Source organism: Pelophylax lessonae (assembly GCF_965119305.1).
Source record: "Pelophylax lessonae genome assembly, chromosome: 1".
NCBI classification, from domain to species: domain Eukaryota; kingdom Metazoa; phylum Chordata; class Amphibia; order Anura; family Ranidae; genus Pelophylax; species Pelophylax lessonae.
This window is the reverse complement of record NC_138768.1, coordinates 363,840,035-363,856,750: the sequence shown is the minus strand read 5'-3', so window position 1 is coordinate 363,856,750 and position 16,716 is coordinate 363,840,035. Positions and strand designations below refer to the sequence as shown.

The window sequence follows — 16,716 nt, the reverse complement described above, 5'->3', positions numbered from 1 at the left end:
ATAGCTGCTGATCAGAAAGACAAACTCCAGCAGTGATGTAGGGAAGATTCTTGATTGAAGACAAAATTGAAGAAAAAAAAGTGCTAGTAAAAATAGGTTAGTTTTTAACACAGCAAATCTTATAAAAAGATGTCCATCCTCCTAGGACACTAGCATAAAAAGGAAGGCATGCTGGTAGTAGGAGCGGTTATCCTGAGCTGGCCTATGTTTTTTATTTATTTATTTTGCCAGTGTTCAATCCTCCTGTAATCAGCAGTATAACCTGAAAGTTTTCAGGCTTCGTGTGTCCCTCAATGGACTCCAAGAAACAGATTTTACAGTGAGTACAAAAATCCTTTTTTTTCTGTGCCTACTTCAAGTAATATTCAAGGTTCGTTTTTCTTTTTTTTAATAACACACATGCCATACTTACTTGCTCTGTGCAATAGTTTTGCACAGAGAAGCCCCGATCCTCTTCTTCTTGGGTCTCCCGAAGGCGCTCCTGGCTTCTCCCTCTTTACCAGTGCCCCCAATAGCAAGCTGCTTGCTATGGGGGCATTGGTGCATGCTCGCTCCAAAGCCCTGCTATATTCGTCCACAAGACATATAGAGCCATGCCCTGGCCCTGACCCGCTCTCTCCTCATTGGCTGAGATTGACAGTGGGAGCCAATGTCTCCCGCTGCTGTCTCAGCCAATGAGGAGAGGGAGTTCGCGGACAGTCAAGGCTCTCGTGCACACCGTTGGATGGAGAGGGGTTCAGCTGAGTATTAGGGGGGCTGTGAGAGGAGCAGCACACAGAAGTAAGAAGCCTTCAGCCTTTATAAACAAAGCCCTTAAAAATGTTCTGAGTCTGAAACGAGAACGCGAATGCAGCCACCACACCTAAGAACAAGTAAGCTGTAGTGATTTTTGTTCCTAGCTTTAGTTATCCTTTAACAATCTGCAGAATCTGTGTGCAGCAGTATAACATGAAGGTTTAAGGTGTCCCCCTAATGAATGAGAAAGAAATACTTGTTGATTTCAATAGAAATGCAGTATACTTGTCACATGGGTGAGTGAACTGAATTGGAAGTGCAATCTTCCTTATGTAAACTATATATCAAAAGGTCATGAAGAGAGGAAGGCAAGTGGCTCCTTCCATATACACAGTGGAGAAGTAAGCATAGCCACCTTGGGATAGGAAGTGTGTTTTAATGCAGCCACCTCTTTTATTTTATTTTGGGATTTGGATATGCTTTAGATTTCATCATTGAAAAATGAATCCACCACCAGAAAGTGTATTGTGGATGTGTATGCCTTGCCTATTGCTTTCTCTTAAAATACTTACATTTTCATTTTAACTGATACCATCCTAAAAATGTATATGAAACTAAAATGCTATAATAGTTTATGTGATGTTTTATGACTCACTATACTTTATTTTTCTACGTCAACGCATAATTTTTCCTTAACAAAGCCGTTGACTTACTACACATTTGTTACATAATCAAACAAGAAACATTCTATCTTTTAGCACTCTGGATTATTATTAATAACATTAATGCTTTAAAAAGGTTTACATTTTCTTATAGCTAGAGTGTGTAGGTACTTTCTCAGTGTGGGTGTCAACTGCGTAAATACAACTCTAATAGAAAATACAAGTGTGGCAAGTCCTTTTATGACACCCAGCAACAAAACCAGACATTTGCCGATGATTATCGTACTTACAAAGAACTCCTCCTCAGATGAGCAGTACTATTGTGCAGCCCCTAAACCAAAGACATAACACAAATCATTATATAGAGCTGGGATAAAAGCCAGCAAGCTATTATCAAACAGATTACCTTTTACACTAATTGGTAAGATTTACGTAACAGTTGTAAAAACGAAAAAAACCTCACTGCTGCCCTGTACAGTGCATTAAAACCTAAAATCATTATTTTCACATTTTTAACCTATAACATACTTTTTTGGGCTTATTCACACAAATATACATGTGTTTACAATGCTATTCTGACTTGCATTTTAGACCTTTTGCAAATTTATAAGGCTTTACTTACCTTGTGGCTGTGAATTGGAAAATCCCTGTACTGCCTTCTTGCATGTTCATTGCCATAAAGCCTGAAAATCCAGATAGTTCTATCTTTGATAGGAGAGGGGGGAGGGGACTGGGCTGCAACTCTGAGTAATTTGTTCTCTTGCTATAAAGTCCATTCACAACATTGCAGTAAGACCGCATAGTGAAAAATCTAGAGCGGAAGCCCCCTAAACTAATACCTGCAGACTGCAAGCTTTAAATATAAAATTCATTCATACTGTATTCATATTTCATATTCATATTTTATACTTAAAGCACTGCTAATCCCAAAAGCAAACAATTGTTAGATTGCAGTTTACCAATTCTTGGATGTGATGGCTGCAGATGTAGCAGTTTGGGGGTTGAGACAAACCATTTTCCATTGACAGGGGTGCTTAAAATGCCCAGCTTTTATTTATTCATGTAAAACCTTTATCCCAAGAGGAACACAATTGTTTCTGTAACTGCTTAAAAAGTGTTAGCTGGAGTTTGGCTTCAGTGTGTTAATGTATCTAAATCTGCTAGTAAATCTAACACTCTCCTCCCTCCAAACTGACAATGCTGCAGTCCAAAGATGTCTTTTGCTCCTTTATCCAGAGTGCTGGCCAGTGGCGGCACGTCCATTGGGGGCGCAGGGGCGTCCAGCCCCCTAATCTACATGCAGGGTGCCAGACGCATGGATTCCAATAGGGGATTTTTTTTTAAGCACATAATTAGAGCCAGAGGCTCTAATAAGCTTCAAAAAAGGGTGGGCTCGGGGCGCAGAGCTCTGCGCCCCAAGCCCACCCAGTTGTATGACAATGAATATTCGCTATTATCACACTGATTTTCACACTGATTTTTCTCCCAGCCAATCAGGAAGCTGATCGTAAGAGGAGACTCACAGCCGCTCAGGGAAGTAGCAGGTAAGGATGCTGGCTGTCTGGCTGGGCAGCCAGCCATCCATCCCAGGAGGGGGAGGAGGGAGGGGGTGGTAGATATGATTGCTGGCCGGCCGGGGTTTGTTGGTTTTTCCGCCCCCCCCCACCCCACATTACTGGGAGAAACCTGGAGGAATTAAAGCCTAAAAAAAGAAAATGAATAGAGCCACCACATCTAATGACTGGTAAGCTGCTAAATATTTCATTTTTGGTTTTGGATTTAATACCGTTTTAAATTCTATCTGCTTTAAAATTGGGGGGGGGGGGGTTAAATTTTTGTCTTTGTTCATTTCTGTGGAGAGGAGTGATTTTAGCAAAATTACTGTTTCTATTTTTTTCTTTTCTTTTTATGTTGTCTGATTATGTTGTCTGATACTCTTCATCTGTATCTATTCATCTATCTGTGCATAGTGAATACGTGTTTGTACTTGGGAAGTAGTTGTATAGGGAGGGTGAAAGTGTCCTCATACAGGGGTTATTTTCTTTTTTTTCTATTATTAAGAACAATGTAAGTGAAAAGCAATACAGCTTGAATAAATGCACTTTAAATTTAATTTGTTGAAATTCCTAGCGATATCAATTAAGATAGAAGATATTGGTTCTTTACCCATGTTACATGTTGAACATGTTTTTAGAAAGACAGATCGTTGATATTAACAGTAAGTCATGATTACATTTACAATGTTTTGTTGTTGTTTTTTTTTTTTTGTAAACTTAAATTTGGTCTATTTGGGCAAATAGGTACTTTTCTTAACTAAATGGTTGATCTTTTTATACAAAAAAAAAAACAAAAACAAAGTAAGAAACAAAGTAAGATTTTTGTACTCAATGTATATCGCCTCTCTTGGAGACCATTACAATTTTTAACCTTTAGAGAAGGGTGAGCATATCATTTTCCCAAATTGCCACATGAGAAACTAGGACTAATGTGGAGGGCCAAACTTAATTCTGCTCAGTATTACTTTTGGACCTGGGAAGGTCCATAGGTATGTAAACATATAAAAAACCAAACATCTGGCACTAGGAATAATAGTCATGAAATAGGTAATGAAATAGGTCTATTTCTGATGGGCGGTTGGGGTGGCAAAAACAGGCAGTTGGGCCATGGTTTTACCACCCTTACCGCAGACCGCTCACCCCAACTGTAAAATAATAGCCAGATGGGGCTTTTCACATGTTGGGGCCATGATGCTTTGCTTCACAGCTGCTGAATTTTTTTCTTGGGGTGCAGAGCTTGACAAGCAGCACTGCTTGTTGAACTCACCCATTGGGTTCAATGGGGCCATGCCACAATCGCATACAATGCACGCAACTGCAGTGCAGTAATGTGACATTATAGTGGTGAATCAGGTGGTGAGGATGCAATATAACACTTCCTCACCCCCTGTCATATGCCCTCTAAAAATAACCTCTCGGAGCCTGTCAGCTTCCTCAGTGAGTCATGCTGACAGTGGAGGCATCAAGGTCTGGATAGGGACAGCCAAAGGGACAAATGTGGCTCTGGGGGTCGCAAGTTGCCCAGGTCTGCATAGGGTATACTGTCACCTACAGGAGGACTTGACAGGTAAACCAAAAAACTGTAGGCCAGCCCGAAATAAACCCTCCTACTACCAGCATGCCTAAAATTTGTAGCAAAGAAGTACTGAGAGCATAATCACAAACACAGAGGGGTGGGATCTGTGTTCACTAATGCATTCCATGAAAACTAATTTTAGTTCACAGAGGTGATATCTGCAAGGGAACCAATCTTGCAGTTGAGAGTAGAGAGAGGAATGTCTGGGTTCAAACAGCATCTTCTGAAGAACAAACAGAACCAGATTCAGATCCCAAAGATGGGGGAACCACCTGCTGCATCAAAGTCTTAATCAAAAATTGACAGGTCAAGTCTCTGAGACAGAATTGAAAGAGCAAAAGCTTGATTGTTGTTGGTGCTAAGAACCAAACAGACCCCAACAGACCAGACCCATCTGCAGAAAGGAGGTGATTCATCTCACAGGGATGAAAAGTTCCTGGGGTGAAAGCCCCATGGACTCACATTAAGTGAAGTCTTCTATGTCCAAGGATAGACCCCCACAGGAAGTGGATTTCCTGGCCTTTAGTATCAAAGCAATCACAGATCCTGAAATACGCTTCTCCCTGGGCTTCAATAGCTTTGCTGCTCACCCTTTCACTGCCACTGGCACAAGGCTTCATTGGCAGCAGCACAGGCTTTAAACACATCTGTCAAACTGTATGTTGGCTTTGTCTTGGAAGTGTTTGTGCAGCTGTAAAGGTACACAAAGGTACCGTCCCCCTGCCTAACTACCCTTGTTATGTATGCTCGGTTCCGCTGACCCTCCTGTGTACCCAGGACAGGCATGATGGGTGGTGGCAGGTAAAGTGGAGGGAGATTAGTGAACATCTCCTCTCCATTGAATAAACCCAGAAGCGATGCAAATTTCATCATTTTGGGGATTAGTTATGTAATTTCCAAGCAGCGCTACCCAGAGAAAAAGCTTGGCATTTTCAGGCTTAACCACCACGTGAAAATAATGGAAAAAAAAGCCTAAAAAAGAAAAGAAATACAGCCATTTACATCTAAGAATTAGTAAGCTGCAATATAATAAGTGTTTGCTTTAAGGTTTAATATCACTTTAACAAGAACATCTAGGGCTGGTCCAAAGAGGCATTGCCGAGTTAAAAAGCTGGGTGCAAAAGGAAGGTCTTTGCTGTCTAAGGGGTCCTATAAGACGCAAGGCTGGAAACAGCACTGGTAGAAGCAACAGGCTGACCATCTAGTTTCAAAATGGTATGCGGTACCTCAGTAAGAGCTGAAACTGTCTCCTTTCAATAGGGATTTGAGTGACTCAGAATCAGCCAGGGTAAATTATATACAGATAATGCAGGAGATGGTTCAGGTGCATGCTTATGGCCTCTATGATCAGAGTCAGCAAATAATTAGGAAATCTGGATCATTAAGCTCTGCTTGAACATAGTAAAAACCTCATGCACGAGGGCAGCTAGATAAAAGTATTTCAAACACAGGAGAGGCTCTAACAGCACAGAACAACATAACTCTAAGCTGCAGGCTGTAGATGTTGGCAGCATTAGTGAGTGAGAAGCAAGCAGACCCCAGACCGTTAGTAGAATGTGAGCTGAGGGCACCCATTACAGCAAGACTGCTCCCTCATGTCTAGAATCAGACATGTTGCAACTGCAAAGCAAAAAGACGATGCACAGGCTCAGAAAAAGAAAGAAGGCTCACTAATCCCAGGCAGCTGGCAGCAGCTGGGGGTCAATGACTGGAGGGTTGGGTGGCCAGAAATAACCACATTTTTCATGGCTCCTTGCATATTGAGCAGCATCAGGAGATGCTTCCTCAATGTTGTATGGAAGGTAAGAGACACTCCACCCAGTGTATGACATCAGCGTGCAATCCAATTGCATTAAACCCTTCCACAGCAGGGCTGGGATCAAATGGAGAATAATGGTACCCAGCAACTAGCAAATTTGAGGGAGGCCTGACTGGCCTACTCACTAAGTGAGTCTTCAGAGAAAAAGCTAGCATAAAGGCAATGCCAGCAGCTCTGGACCTGGGAAGCAATCCGCAGATAACTAACTAACCAGAACAGAGTCTTGAAACCCCAGTGCCTGAAGATCACTTTTAGGCTAGCTCCACAACATCCAGTCCAGCTGTCCAGATGTGGTAAGATCCAAAAGCCAGGCTGAGGGCAACTAATCCAGATAGCTACTACTTGGAGGTAAAATCTCCAGTAGTAAAGAAAGGAAGAATTTTGAAGGGAGAAAAAATTGAAGAAGGAGGAAAATATATGTTAAAAAAAAGGTTAGTCTTGGAAACAGTGGAGCTAAAGAAAAGATGTCCATTCACCTAGAACATTAGCAAAAAAAACTTAAGCATGCTGGTAGTAGGAAGGGTTATCCTAAGCAGGCCTACAGTTCTTTTGTTTGTGACCTGTACTCCTGTAAGGTTATAACCTCAAGGTTAAAAAATTTCTGTGTGCTTCAATGATGAAAAAAAAATATTACTGTAACATAATGATATATCATTCTCATCATTGCCCCTTGTACACCTACTTCCTGTGATTGCCTCAGGTATTCACTTGTTTGTATCAGGTTTCTTCCAATTTCTTGAGTCTTCAGTTGCTGCCTTACATAATTCATGTGCTCTAAACCTGGAAAGAACAAAACATAAATTTAAACACAATTCCCATGGCAACTAATACTGTGAACTCTATTAATGCTAACATAATAAAACTATAAAGCATTGACTTTCAAAGCTGTGTTTGTTTTTACAGTATCTTATATATCTTCGCATGATGCAAAGTGTTTAAAATGTAAGGCTCCTTTCACACTGCTGGACCGATCGGACCATTTATTGCTCTCTATGGAGCAGCAGATGTCAAGGTATAGGTGTCAATTGACACCCGCCAACATCTGATCCTGTCCGCTAAAACCAGATGGATAGGGATCCTTTCTGGCGGAATGGATCAAATGACAGTCGGATGGAAGCGGACAGGTGGTCCATTTACATCCGACCACCCCATAGAGAACAGTGGTCTGTGTCCGTGTCCACTTTGCATCAGCGGTGAAGACATGGACCTGTCATCCGCCTGCTCAGCAGGCATCAGTGACAGATTCCCCACTGAGCAGGTGAATCTGCTATTGGAGTCCACCCCCTAGGATTGAAGAAGATTTGTAACTTTTAAAAATGTTGCATTCAGCACTGAGATAAATACATTTGGCTTTTTCTTATAAGTCCTATCTGCCAGAATGGCCATTTTTAAAAATACCTATTTCTTTAGAAAATAATAGCCTAACTCTAGCTTGCAAGTGTCCACACATACTGTAGCTCTGTTCTGCATTAGTCTCTCTTTAAACATCTCCCTTTACTCTTAGCAAATCTACATTTTCCCATCTTCCATATATACTGGTTACCTTTGTAGGCAAAGGTAAAGAGAAGCAGTGTAAAAAATATCTTTCTGCACTGGTTATAACTCCATTGCTCCTACCAGGATTTCACAGTAATATTGTCATTTCAGACCATAAAACAAAAATCAGATGGGTTAGCTCCCTATAAAAGTATATAGTATATATAAGTATAAAGTATATAAGTATATAATAATTTTGATTTATGAGGGTGTCTGGTTTCCAGTAGGTGCACAGATGTTTGAACTGAGCTCTTATAACATCTAACACAAAATGCTGCTTGACCATCCTGTTATGAAAAGTGCAAAAGCACTGACTTGCCTCCCTGTGTCTTCTGTTACAGGCTAAGAATAAAAACAGCAATTGGATAGCCTGCCAGGCTATGAACACCCATCACCCATCAACCTCGGAGGCTGATCTGGTGGAACACATACGGTACTTAATGCTATCAATGTATGCAATATTTTTGCTACCAGGAAAAATTAAAAAGAGAAAATTGCAATGACCTAATCAGGCAAGATATGCAGGAAATTGGAGAGAGAATTTATAAAATGGAACACTGAGCATCCACCCTAAAACATCAGATTGCTTTATAACTTTCTCAGCTGTCCACAGTTAAAAAATGTGTATTCCTGGCACGAAAAGGTGATTGAAATAGTAAATCACCTTTAGCACAACAACTGCATAGTATGCACACCTGAGAAACCTGAAGGATAGACTCTAAACTCTTTGTGGAGAAATGCCTTCAGAACTAAGAGTTTACAAGGTCATAGTGATACCTGCATCCCTGGGCACTTTCCTGGAACTTCTAGTTTCAGGGATTGCAACAAGATCGTGTGTCTAGCACAGCAAAAAAAAATGGATTTTTGTAAGATCTTACCGTAAAATCCTTTTCTCTTAAGCTCATTGACAGACGTAGTCTTCTTGATTCTCAAGAGCTGGGTTATGTTGTCTCCGCAGGAGTAGGACTAGGCAGAAAGACAAAACGTTCTGGCTCCACCTTAGGGGCAGTCCCTGAGGGTATATCCTCCCTCTCTCTGCTACAGGGAATCAGTTCTGTTTTAAAGCAGTACAGAGAATTTAACCCAACCCAACTCAATGATAGAGGGGCGGGTACTACGTCTGTCAATGAGCTTAAGAGAAAAGGATTTTACGGTAAGATCTTACAAAAATCCATTTTTCTCTATCGCTCATTGACAGACGTAGTCTTCTTGATTCTCAAGAGCTGGGACATCCAGAAGCAGTGCCACAAATGAGGGGTGGGATTGACAAAATCAAATCCAATCTAGAAGGCCCAACCGGTGCCAAACTAGAAGATTTAAAGGCTCATTATAAACAAAGAATGAGACTAAAGAAAAAATTTTCCAACGGAAAAAACCCTCGAGGTAGACCACTGGTCTCCTCAAATTGCGGCCTGCAAAACCTTGCGGCCAAACGAGGCATCAGACGATGCCATTACATCAACTTTATAATGTTTAGTAAAGGTATGCACCGACGACCAGGTAGCCGCCTTGCACACCTGGACCACTGACGCCTGATGGCGAAAGGCCCATGACGCACTAAGTGCCCGAGTGGAGTGCGCCTTAACAGGGAACGGGGGCTCCCGACCCTTAATAGAATAAGCCTGTACTACCGTCTGTCTGATCCATCTGGAAATGGTCGCGGCAGATGCAGGCAACCCCTTTTTGGGTCCATCTGGGATCACAAAAAGTGAATCCGTCTTGCGAAACGAGTCTGTCGTTTTCAAGTATACCCTGATCGCCCGGACCACATCCAAGGAGTGTAAAGCAAACTCCCGAGGATGACTGGGCTTAGGACACAGGGAAGGTAATACAATTTCTTCATTCAGATGAAATTCTGAAACCACTTTTGGTAGGAAGGATGGATTCGGACGAAGAACCACCTTATCTCTATGAACCACCAGATATGGTGAACGACAAGATAATGCGGCCAGTTCTGACACCCTGCGTGCAGAAGTAATAGCCACCAAGAAGGCCACCTTCTGGGACAACGTAGGTAGAGGAATCTCCCTAATATCTTCAAAGGGAGGTTTCTGAAGAACCGACAACACTAAATTAAGATCCCAGGGGGGTAACGGCGCGTGCACTGGCGGAGCCAGATGTTGCACCCCCTGGATGAAATTCCGCACCAAGGAATGAGTAGCCAAAGGCTTCTGAAAGAAAATAGCTAACGCTGAGACCTGACCCTTGATAGTACTCAAGGCCAGTTTCTGCTCAACCCCTTGTTGCAGAAAAGCTAATATTCGACTAATCGAATAAGACCGAGGACGGAACCCCAACGGTTCACACCATGCAATGTAGGACTTCCATGTGCGATGATAAATCTTTCTGGAAGTCGCTTTCCTTGCTTCAACTAGAGTAGGAATAACTGAAGCTGACAAACCTTTGTCCTTCAGCACCTGGGTCTCAATAGCCAGGCCGTTAAAGCCAGCGATCGTAAAGCAGGATGGAAGATCGGTCCCTGAGACAGTAGGTCCTCCCTGAGAGGAAGTCTCCACGGGACATCCGCCACCAGTCTGACCACGTCGGTGTACCAAGCTCGACGAGGCCAGTGCGGAGCTACCAGAATTACTGGAATTCCTTCCTCCTCTATCCTGCGAAGAAGTCTTGGCAGTAACGCGAGAGGAGGGAAGGCATACATTAGCTGGTATTGCCCCCACGGGGCGATCAGTGCGTCTGCGGTTTCTACTAGAGGATCGCGGGAGCGAGCCACGAATCTCTGAACTTTCCTGTTGAATCGTGATGCCAACAGATCCACATCCGGGGTGCCCCACCGTAGGCACAACTGGTGGAAAATGTCTGGATGGAGGGACCATTCCCCCTGATCCAGAGTCTGACGGCTGAGATAATCTGCCTGCCAATTCTCCACCCCCGGAATGAACACTGCAGAGATTGCTGGAACAAATCGTTCCGCCCAGCGAAGAATGCAAGCCACTTCTTTGGCCGCTCGGACACTCTTGGTGCCCCCCTGGTGATTGACATAAGCCACGGCCGTGGCATTGTCCGACTGGATCCGAACCGGGCTGCCCTGGAGCTGCTCGGTCCAGTGAATCAGACAAAGTCTGATCGCTCTCAGTTCCAATACATTTATCGGTAACCTGGATTCTTCCGGGGACCAAAGTCCCTGGACAGATAACTGACCGAGAATTCCTCCCCATCCGGATAGACTGGCATCCGTGGTCACTATCGTCCAATATATTGGCAGAAATGACTTTCCCTGGCTGAGCATTGGTGACCGAAGCCACCAGACCGGAGACTCTCTGGTCTGTTTGCTCAATCGGATCTGATTGTCCAGGGATTCCGGATTCCGATTCCATCTGAGAAGAATCTCTTGCTGAAGAATTCGGGTATGGGACTGGGCAAATGGGACTGCTTCGAATGAAGCCACCATCAACCCCAGAACCCTCATGCAAGTCCGAAGGGAAGACCAGCTGTTGGACAGTAACAACTGGACTGCTGATTGAATCTTTTGGAGTTTCCCTACCGGAAGAAAAACTCTTGTCTTGACTGTGTCTAAAATTAGACCCAGATATTCGAGCCTCTGGGTGGGAACCAGAAATGACTTTTGCTGGTTCACCAGCCACCCGAATTCCTGTAAAGAAATCATAGTAATTTCTATGTTTTGTAGCAAGGTCTGAGGAGACTCTGCATGAAGCAGAAGATCGTCTAGGTAACCAAGGATCGATATGCCTCTTTGGCGCAGAAGTGCCAACATTGGGGCCAACACCTTTGTGAAGACCCGCGGAGCCGTGGCGAGACCGAAAGGTAACGCCACAAACTGATAGTGGTTCTCTTCTACGGAAAAGCGTAGAAACCGCTGATGTCCTGCGAAAATGGGAATGTGAAGATAGGCGTCCTTGATGTCTATGGACGCTAGGACATCCCCTGGATGCAGGAAGGCTGCTACTGTGCGAATGGACTCCATTCTGAATCTTCTTATGTTGACAAAAGAATTGAGCGCTCTTAAGTCCAGAATTGGACGCACTTTGCCCTCTTTCCTGGGTATTGTAAATAGGTTTGAATAAAACCCTTGAAACCGTTCTGTCCAAGGAACGTGGACTACCACTCCTTGTTGTAGTAAATCTGTGACTGCTCTCCGCAGATCTTCTAAACGATCTGAGGATAGTCGGATATTGGAAGGGAAGAATCGCGCCGGTGGGAGAGATCGAAACTCGATCTTGTACCCTGACCTTATGACTTCGCAAACCCATTTGTCCGGGATTCTGGAAAGCCATGGATCCGGGAACCGGCGAAGACGTCCCCCCACCCCAGTTATGGGTGGGGGCGCACCTTCAGGCTTTGGATGGTTTATCTTCAGGTCTGGAGGGGGCGGGCTTTTGCTTGCCCGACCAACGACCCCTGACGCCTCCTGCAGGAGCTTTGGAGGACTTCGTTTTTTCACCCGCGGGACGAAAAAACCTCTTGTGAGCAGAAAAAGAAGGCCCTCGTCTTTGACGAGTTCCTCTACCTTTAAAATTTTGCGGTAAAAAGGTGCTCTTTCCACCCGTGAGATCTTTAATGATCTCATCTAAGTTGGCTCCAAATAGACGCTCCCCTGAAAAGGGGATATTAGCCAATGCTTTTTTGGAACCTTGGTCGGCTAACCAACCTTTTAGCCACAGTGTACGCCTGAGAACCACTGCTGAGACTGATGCTCGGGCCAATAATGGAGTGGCGTCTAACGCCGCATCACACACAAACTGTAACCCCTGTATCATTTGTTCCAACAAATCTGATACCGCCTGAGGGACCTCTTCTAAGTCGCAGCGTAACCACTTGGTCCATTCAGTTACAGCCTGCGAAACCAGACCAATAGCTATTATAGGTCTGAAAGCTGATCCAATCAAGGAAAACATGGTGCGAGACATAGCTTCTATCTTGCGATCCACTGGATCTTTAAAAGACGGAGCGTCTTCTAAAGGAATAACTGTGGCTTTATTCAATCTAGCAATTGGTGAATCCACCACAGGTGGTTCTGTCCATTTCTTAATAAGGGTTTCCTCAAACGGATAACGCCTGTCAATGCGTTTAGAAATAGTAAAAGTGCGTTTTGGCAGACGCCATTCTTCTTCGATTGGATTGCCAAAACATTTGGGCAATGGAAAAACCTTCACCACTTTGATGCGTTTTTTAGTCCCAAAAGGGATTTCAGTTTCAGCTATTTCCGATGGAATACCCTGTAACCTTAAGGTCTCTTGAACAGATACAATGAGTGCGTTTACCAACGCTTCCTCTCGGGCTATGGCGGATGCCGAAACATCCTCCTCACTGTCTGAAGAGACAGGACCCGAGACACCAATCCCAGATGAAGTACCTGCAACTGCAGAAATGGGCTCAGAGTCTGAATCCGAGGTTTCAGATAATATGGGGTTAGGCGGGGGTCGCTTTCTTGCGCCCTGTCCCTGACAAGCCACTTTCACCCGGGACACAAAAGTTTCCATAATAGCTGACAATGATTCAATTGTCAATGGGGTGCTGGAGGATCCCGCAGACCCCTCGAGGGGATCCGGAGGAGATACATGAGTGGCAGGGTCCATGTTAATTCAGGACACCGTTGCCAGCAAAACAAAAAAACTTTTTTTTTTTTTTTTTTTTTTTTTTTTTGTGTCTCCCCCTAGCGCAATAGCGCCCCTCAGAGTACCTGCTTCTCGATCCCACAGAGAGAGAGAGGGACCCCCAAGGCTCACCAACCGATGCAGTGCAGTTTCCAACCAACTGCAGTCAGCGTCTGTCTTACACAGACTGGAAGGAGCTGTTTGCTTTTTCCCGGGTAGAAGGACGTGGCTCCGCCCCCTGTGTACGCCTTCCGGCGTTCCCAGCTCTCCACGAGGTAGCTGGGCTCACAAAACATGGCCGCCCCCATAGAAGAGACATAAGACTCCAAAAACATGGCGGCCGGCGTGACCTGAGGACATACATGCATTTGGTCTACGGCAAAATGGCGGCGGACCGCCGAAATCGTTTTCCCAGCACATCCACCTGCATCTCTGCTAAGAGGCGATATATGGATCTACAGGAGATACACTACACATAAGGTAGAATTATACCTCCTATGTCTGCTGTAATGTTACAGTCTGCTGGGTAGAGTGTTAGCTCTTAAACCAAGTCCACTTCCCACAAACACATGCTGTATTACAAGGGGGACTTGTAAGTATCAGATATATACTGACCATATATGGAGGGGCCCATAATACATACTGCCTCATAACGAGGAAAAAAGGGAACGTTTACTCACCATACCGAACCGACAGGCACCCTCTCTTCACAATACCCTCTCCACCGGGGTGGGGGTTTGTGGACCACTCCGGACGCCTCGACTCTCTGGTTCCTGGCGTCCAAGCGAGACTTTTAACTCGCAAGGTCAGTCCCTCCACTGGGACTCCGTCGCGGCCGACCCAGCGCGGAGCTCTGGTCTGCACGCGCTCGTAGGCAGAAACCGGGGTGACCACTGGATCTCAACATCCAGCCCGTCGCCCGGCCCCGCATACTTACTTGAATGTGTCGCGGCCGACCAAGCGCAATGCCATGGTCTGCGCGCGCTCGTAGGCCGGCTGGGGTGACCACAAGTGTCGCCCAGTCCGGCATTTTTGCTTGAAGATCTCACAGGAAAAAACACTGGAGAAAACTACCTAAAAAATGTCTTTTTCTTAAAGAAAAAAGTCTTGCCAGGACCAAAAGATCCCAGCAAGGAACTTAGGTCCTTACTCCTGACTAGACAGAAAAAAACTGATTCCCTGTAGCAGAGAGAGGGAGGATATACCCTCAGGGACTGCCCCTAAGGTGGAGCCAGAACGTTTTGTCTTTCTGCCTAGTCCTACTCCTGCGGAGACAACATAACCCAGCTCTTGAGAATCAAGAAGACTACGTCTGTCAATGAGCGATAGAGAAATGTCTGATTACATTTAATAACTCTGTTGTCCCTACTTTCCTGGATTGATGAAAAGAAGAAAGCAATTTACACCTTTAACAGATAATTTAGTCAGCAATAAAACCTACTTTTTTATGGATCTACTTATGTAAATCACTGGAAAAAGTAAATTTTTGCTAACCCAAGGGACCAATTTAAACCTAATGCCTGTCCAGGCCAACTCTATGATGCGCTCTCCTACCTTCTGTCCTAGGCAACTGGCTAGCCATAGTATAAAAGCCATGAAAGGCATTACTAGCCTGGGCGGAGAGTATGAAATATATTATTTATATATTTTACTCAGTACACCTATAACAGAAGATTAGGGAAACAAGGATTTAATATGCTTGCATTTTGGTTTTGGATATACAAACCAGGGTTGAGTGCACTATTCAGCTGCCAAATTGTGAAGAACAATGAAGGATCATTCTAATGGCACTGGAACCTTATTACATAGTTGTCAGGATCTAGATCCAAACCCAAGGTCTTTGCTGATTACTTGGTCAGTCTTTATTGATACCCAGTTTCTTGCTGAACTCAGAACTCCGCACTGCTCACTTGAACTTCCTATTTAAGCCATACCTCTTCAATTCCTGTGTGCCAAATTATTATGCTTATGCCAAGACCTTGCACTTTGTTGCTACTGTTACACACTGTGTCCTTATCTACCACTACTCGTCTTGGCTGCAGATTTATTGACTACTCCACTTCGAATCCAGTACTTTCAGCTACTGACTTTGGCTTAATCTGCACTTATGTTTCTGCTTGTTCTTATACTGTTACTGCTGCTTGTGTACCAAACCGAGCCTTTTACAACCACAAGCTTGCTTGCTGTTTCAGCACCAACTCCAAGCCTGATCCCGGATTGGGACAGTGCTTCTAGCATTGTACAGCATGATATGTGAGTGGCTGTGTGCCACCCTTAACAGCCTTGAAACATAAAGCCATGATTTTTGTTGGAGTAACGGGTCCTCGGGGGACCCCAGACACACTTGTTGCTTCTCTATTTTTTATATGCTACCTGGTGCAGCGGGGATACAACTTGATATGGGAATACTAATACAAACTTTATCATAGACCTTTCTGATTTTGTAAACCCCAGGGAGGGATCGGTCCTTCTGCCAGCCTTCTAGTAACCTACCCTATGCAGAGCATATACATCATGTGATATAGGCCCCTTTGTTGAGACTGCTGAAAGTCTCCCCTTAGCCTGAACACACTTGATGCATCACTTAGAGATGTGTTGAGTCAGATATGGAGAAGGAAGCCCCAAAGAAGTGGACTGTACCGCGAAACATGTAGGCAAACTCCATGTGGTATACCCTACATCACGTCCTACTATCTCCAATCTATATATATATATATATATATATATATATATATATATGATTTTATATTTTTCTGGGGCTTTGTATGTCCTTTTTGACAAATGTTTGGCTTTTAGACCCGGTCCACACTAGCGCGACTTGTCAGGCGACTTGTCAGCCTGACAAGTCCCGCTTTCTCGCAGTCTATTGACTGCTACAGGACCCGTTCTAATAGGAGCGACACAAGTCGCTCCGACTTAGAAAAAGGGTCCTGTACTACTTTGGGGCGACCTCAGAGCGACTTGCATAGACTTCCATTATGTGAAGTCCATGCATGTCGTTCCGAAGTCATGGTGCATGGCAATGCACAAGTCGCCCCCGAAGTAGTACAGAGTCGTGTCGCCTTAGTGTGAACCGACTCTTATATTCTTCTATGTATAAATAGGCAACATTTGTACTTTTGGATACACATGTATTGTTGTGAAGTAAATTGAAATATCAAGGGTCTACTGTTTAATGCCCACCTATACGTATCTTCCCTTTTTCTCCCCCCTCCCCTTCTTTTGCTGTTCCATGATTTAAGATGGTTATGTAGAAATG

The 16,716-nt window shown here is 44.2% G+C and overlaps 1 protein-coding gene across 2 annotated transcripts in view; it reads right to left on the bottom strand.

Moving 5' to 3' along the window:
* The window catches only part of TRPM6 (transient receptor potential cation channel subfamily M member 6), a 316,186-nt gene that overhangs the window by 87,923 nt on the left and 211,547 nt on the right, over positions 1–16,716 (bottom strand). Inside the window, exons 29-30 of one of the 2 annotated variants that reach the window (XM_082260563.1) lie at positions 7,031–7,128; positions 1,688–1,728 (exon numbers count right to left, since the gene is read on the bottom strand). In XM_082260563.1, coding sequence (XP_082116689.1) covers positions 1,688–1,728; positions 7,031–7,128 — 139 coding nt within the window. Of the gene's footprint in view, positions 1–1,645; positions 1,729–7,030; positions 7,129–16,716 lie in introns of those variants that run through there. The other variant, XM_082260562.1, reaches the window with a different exon arrangement.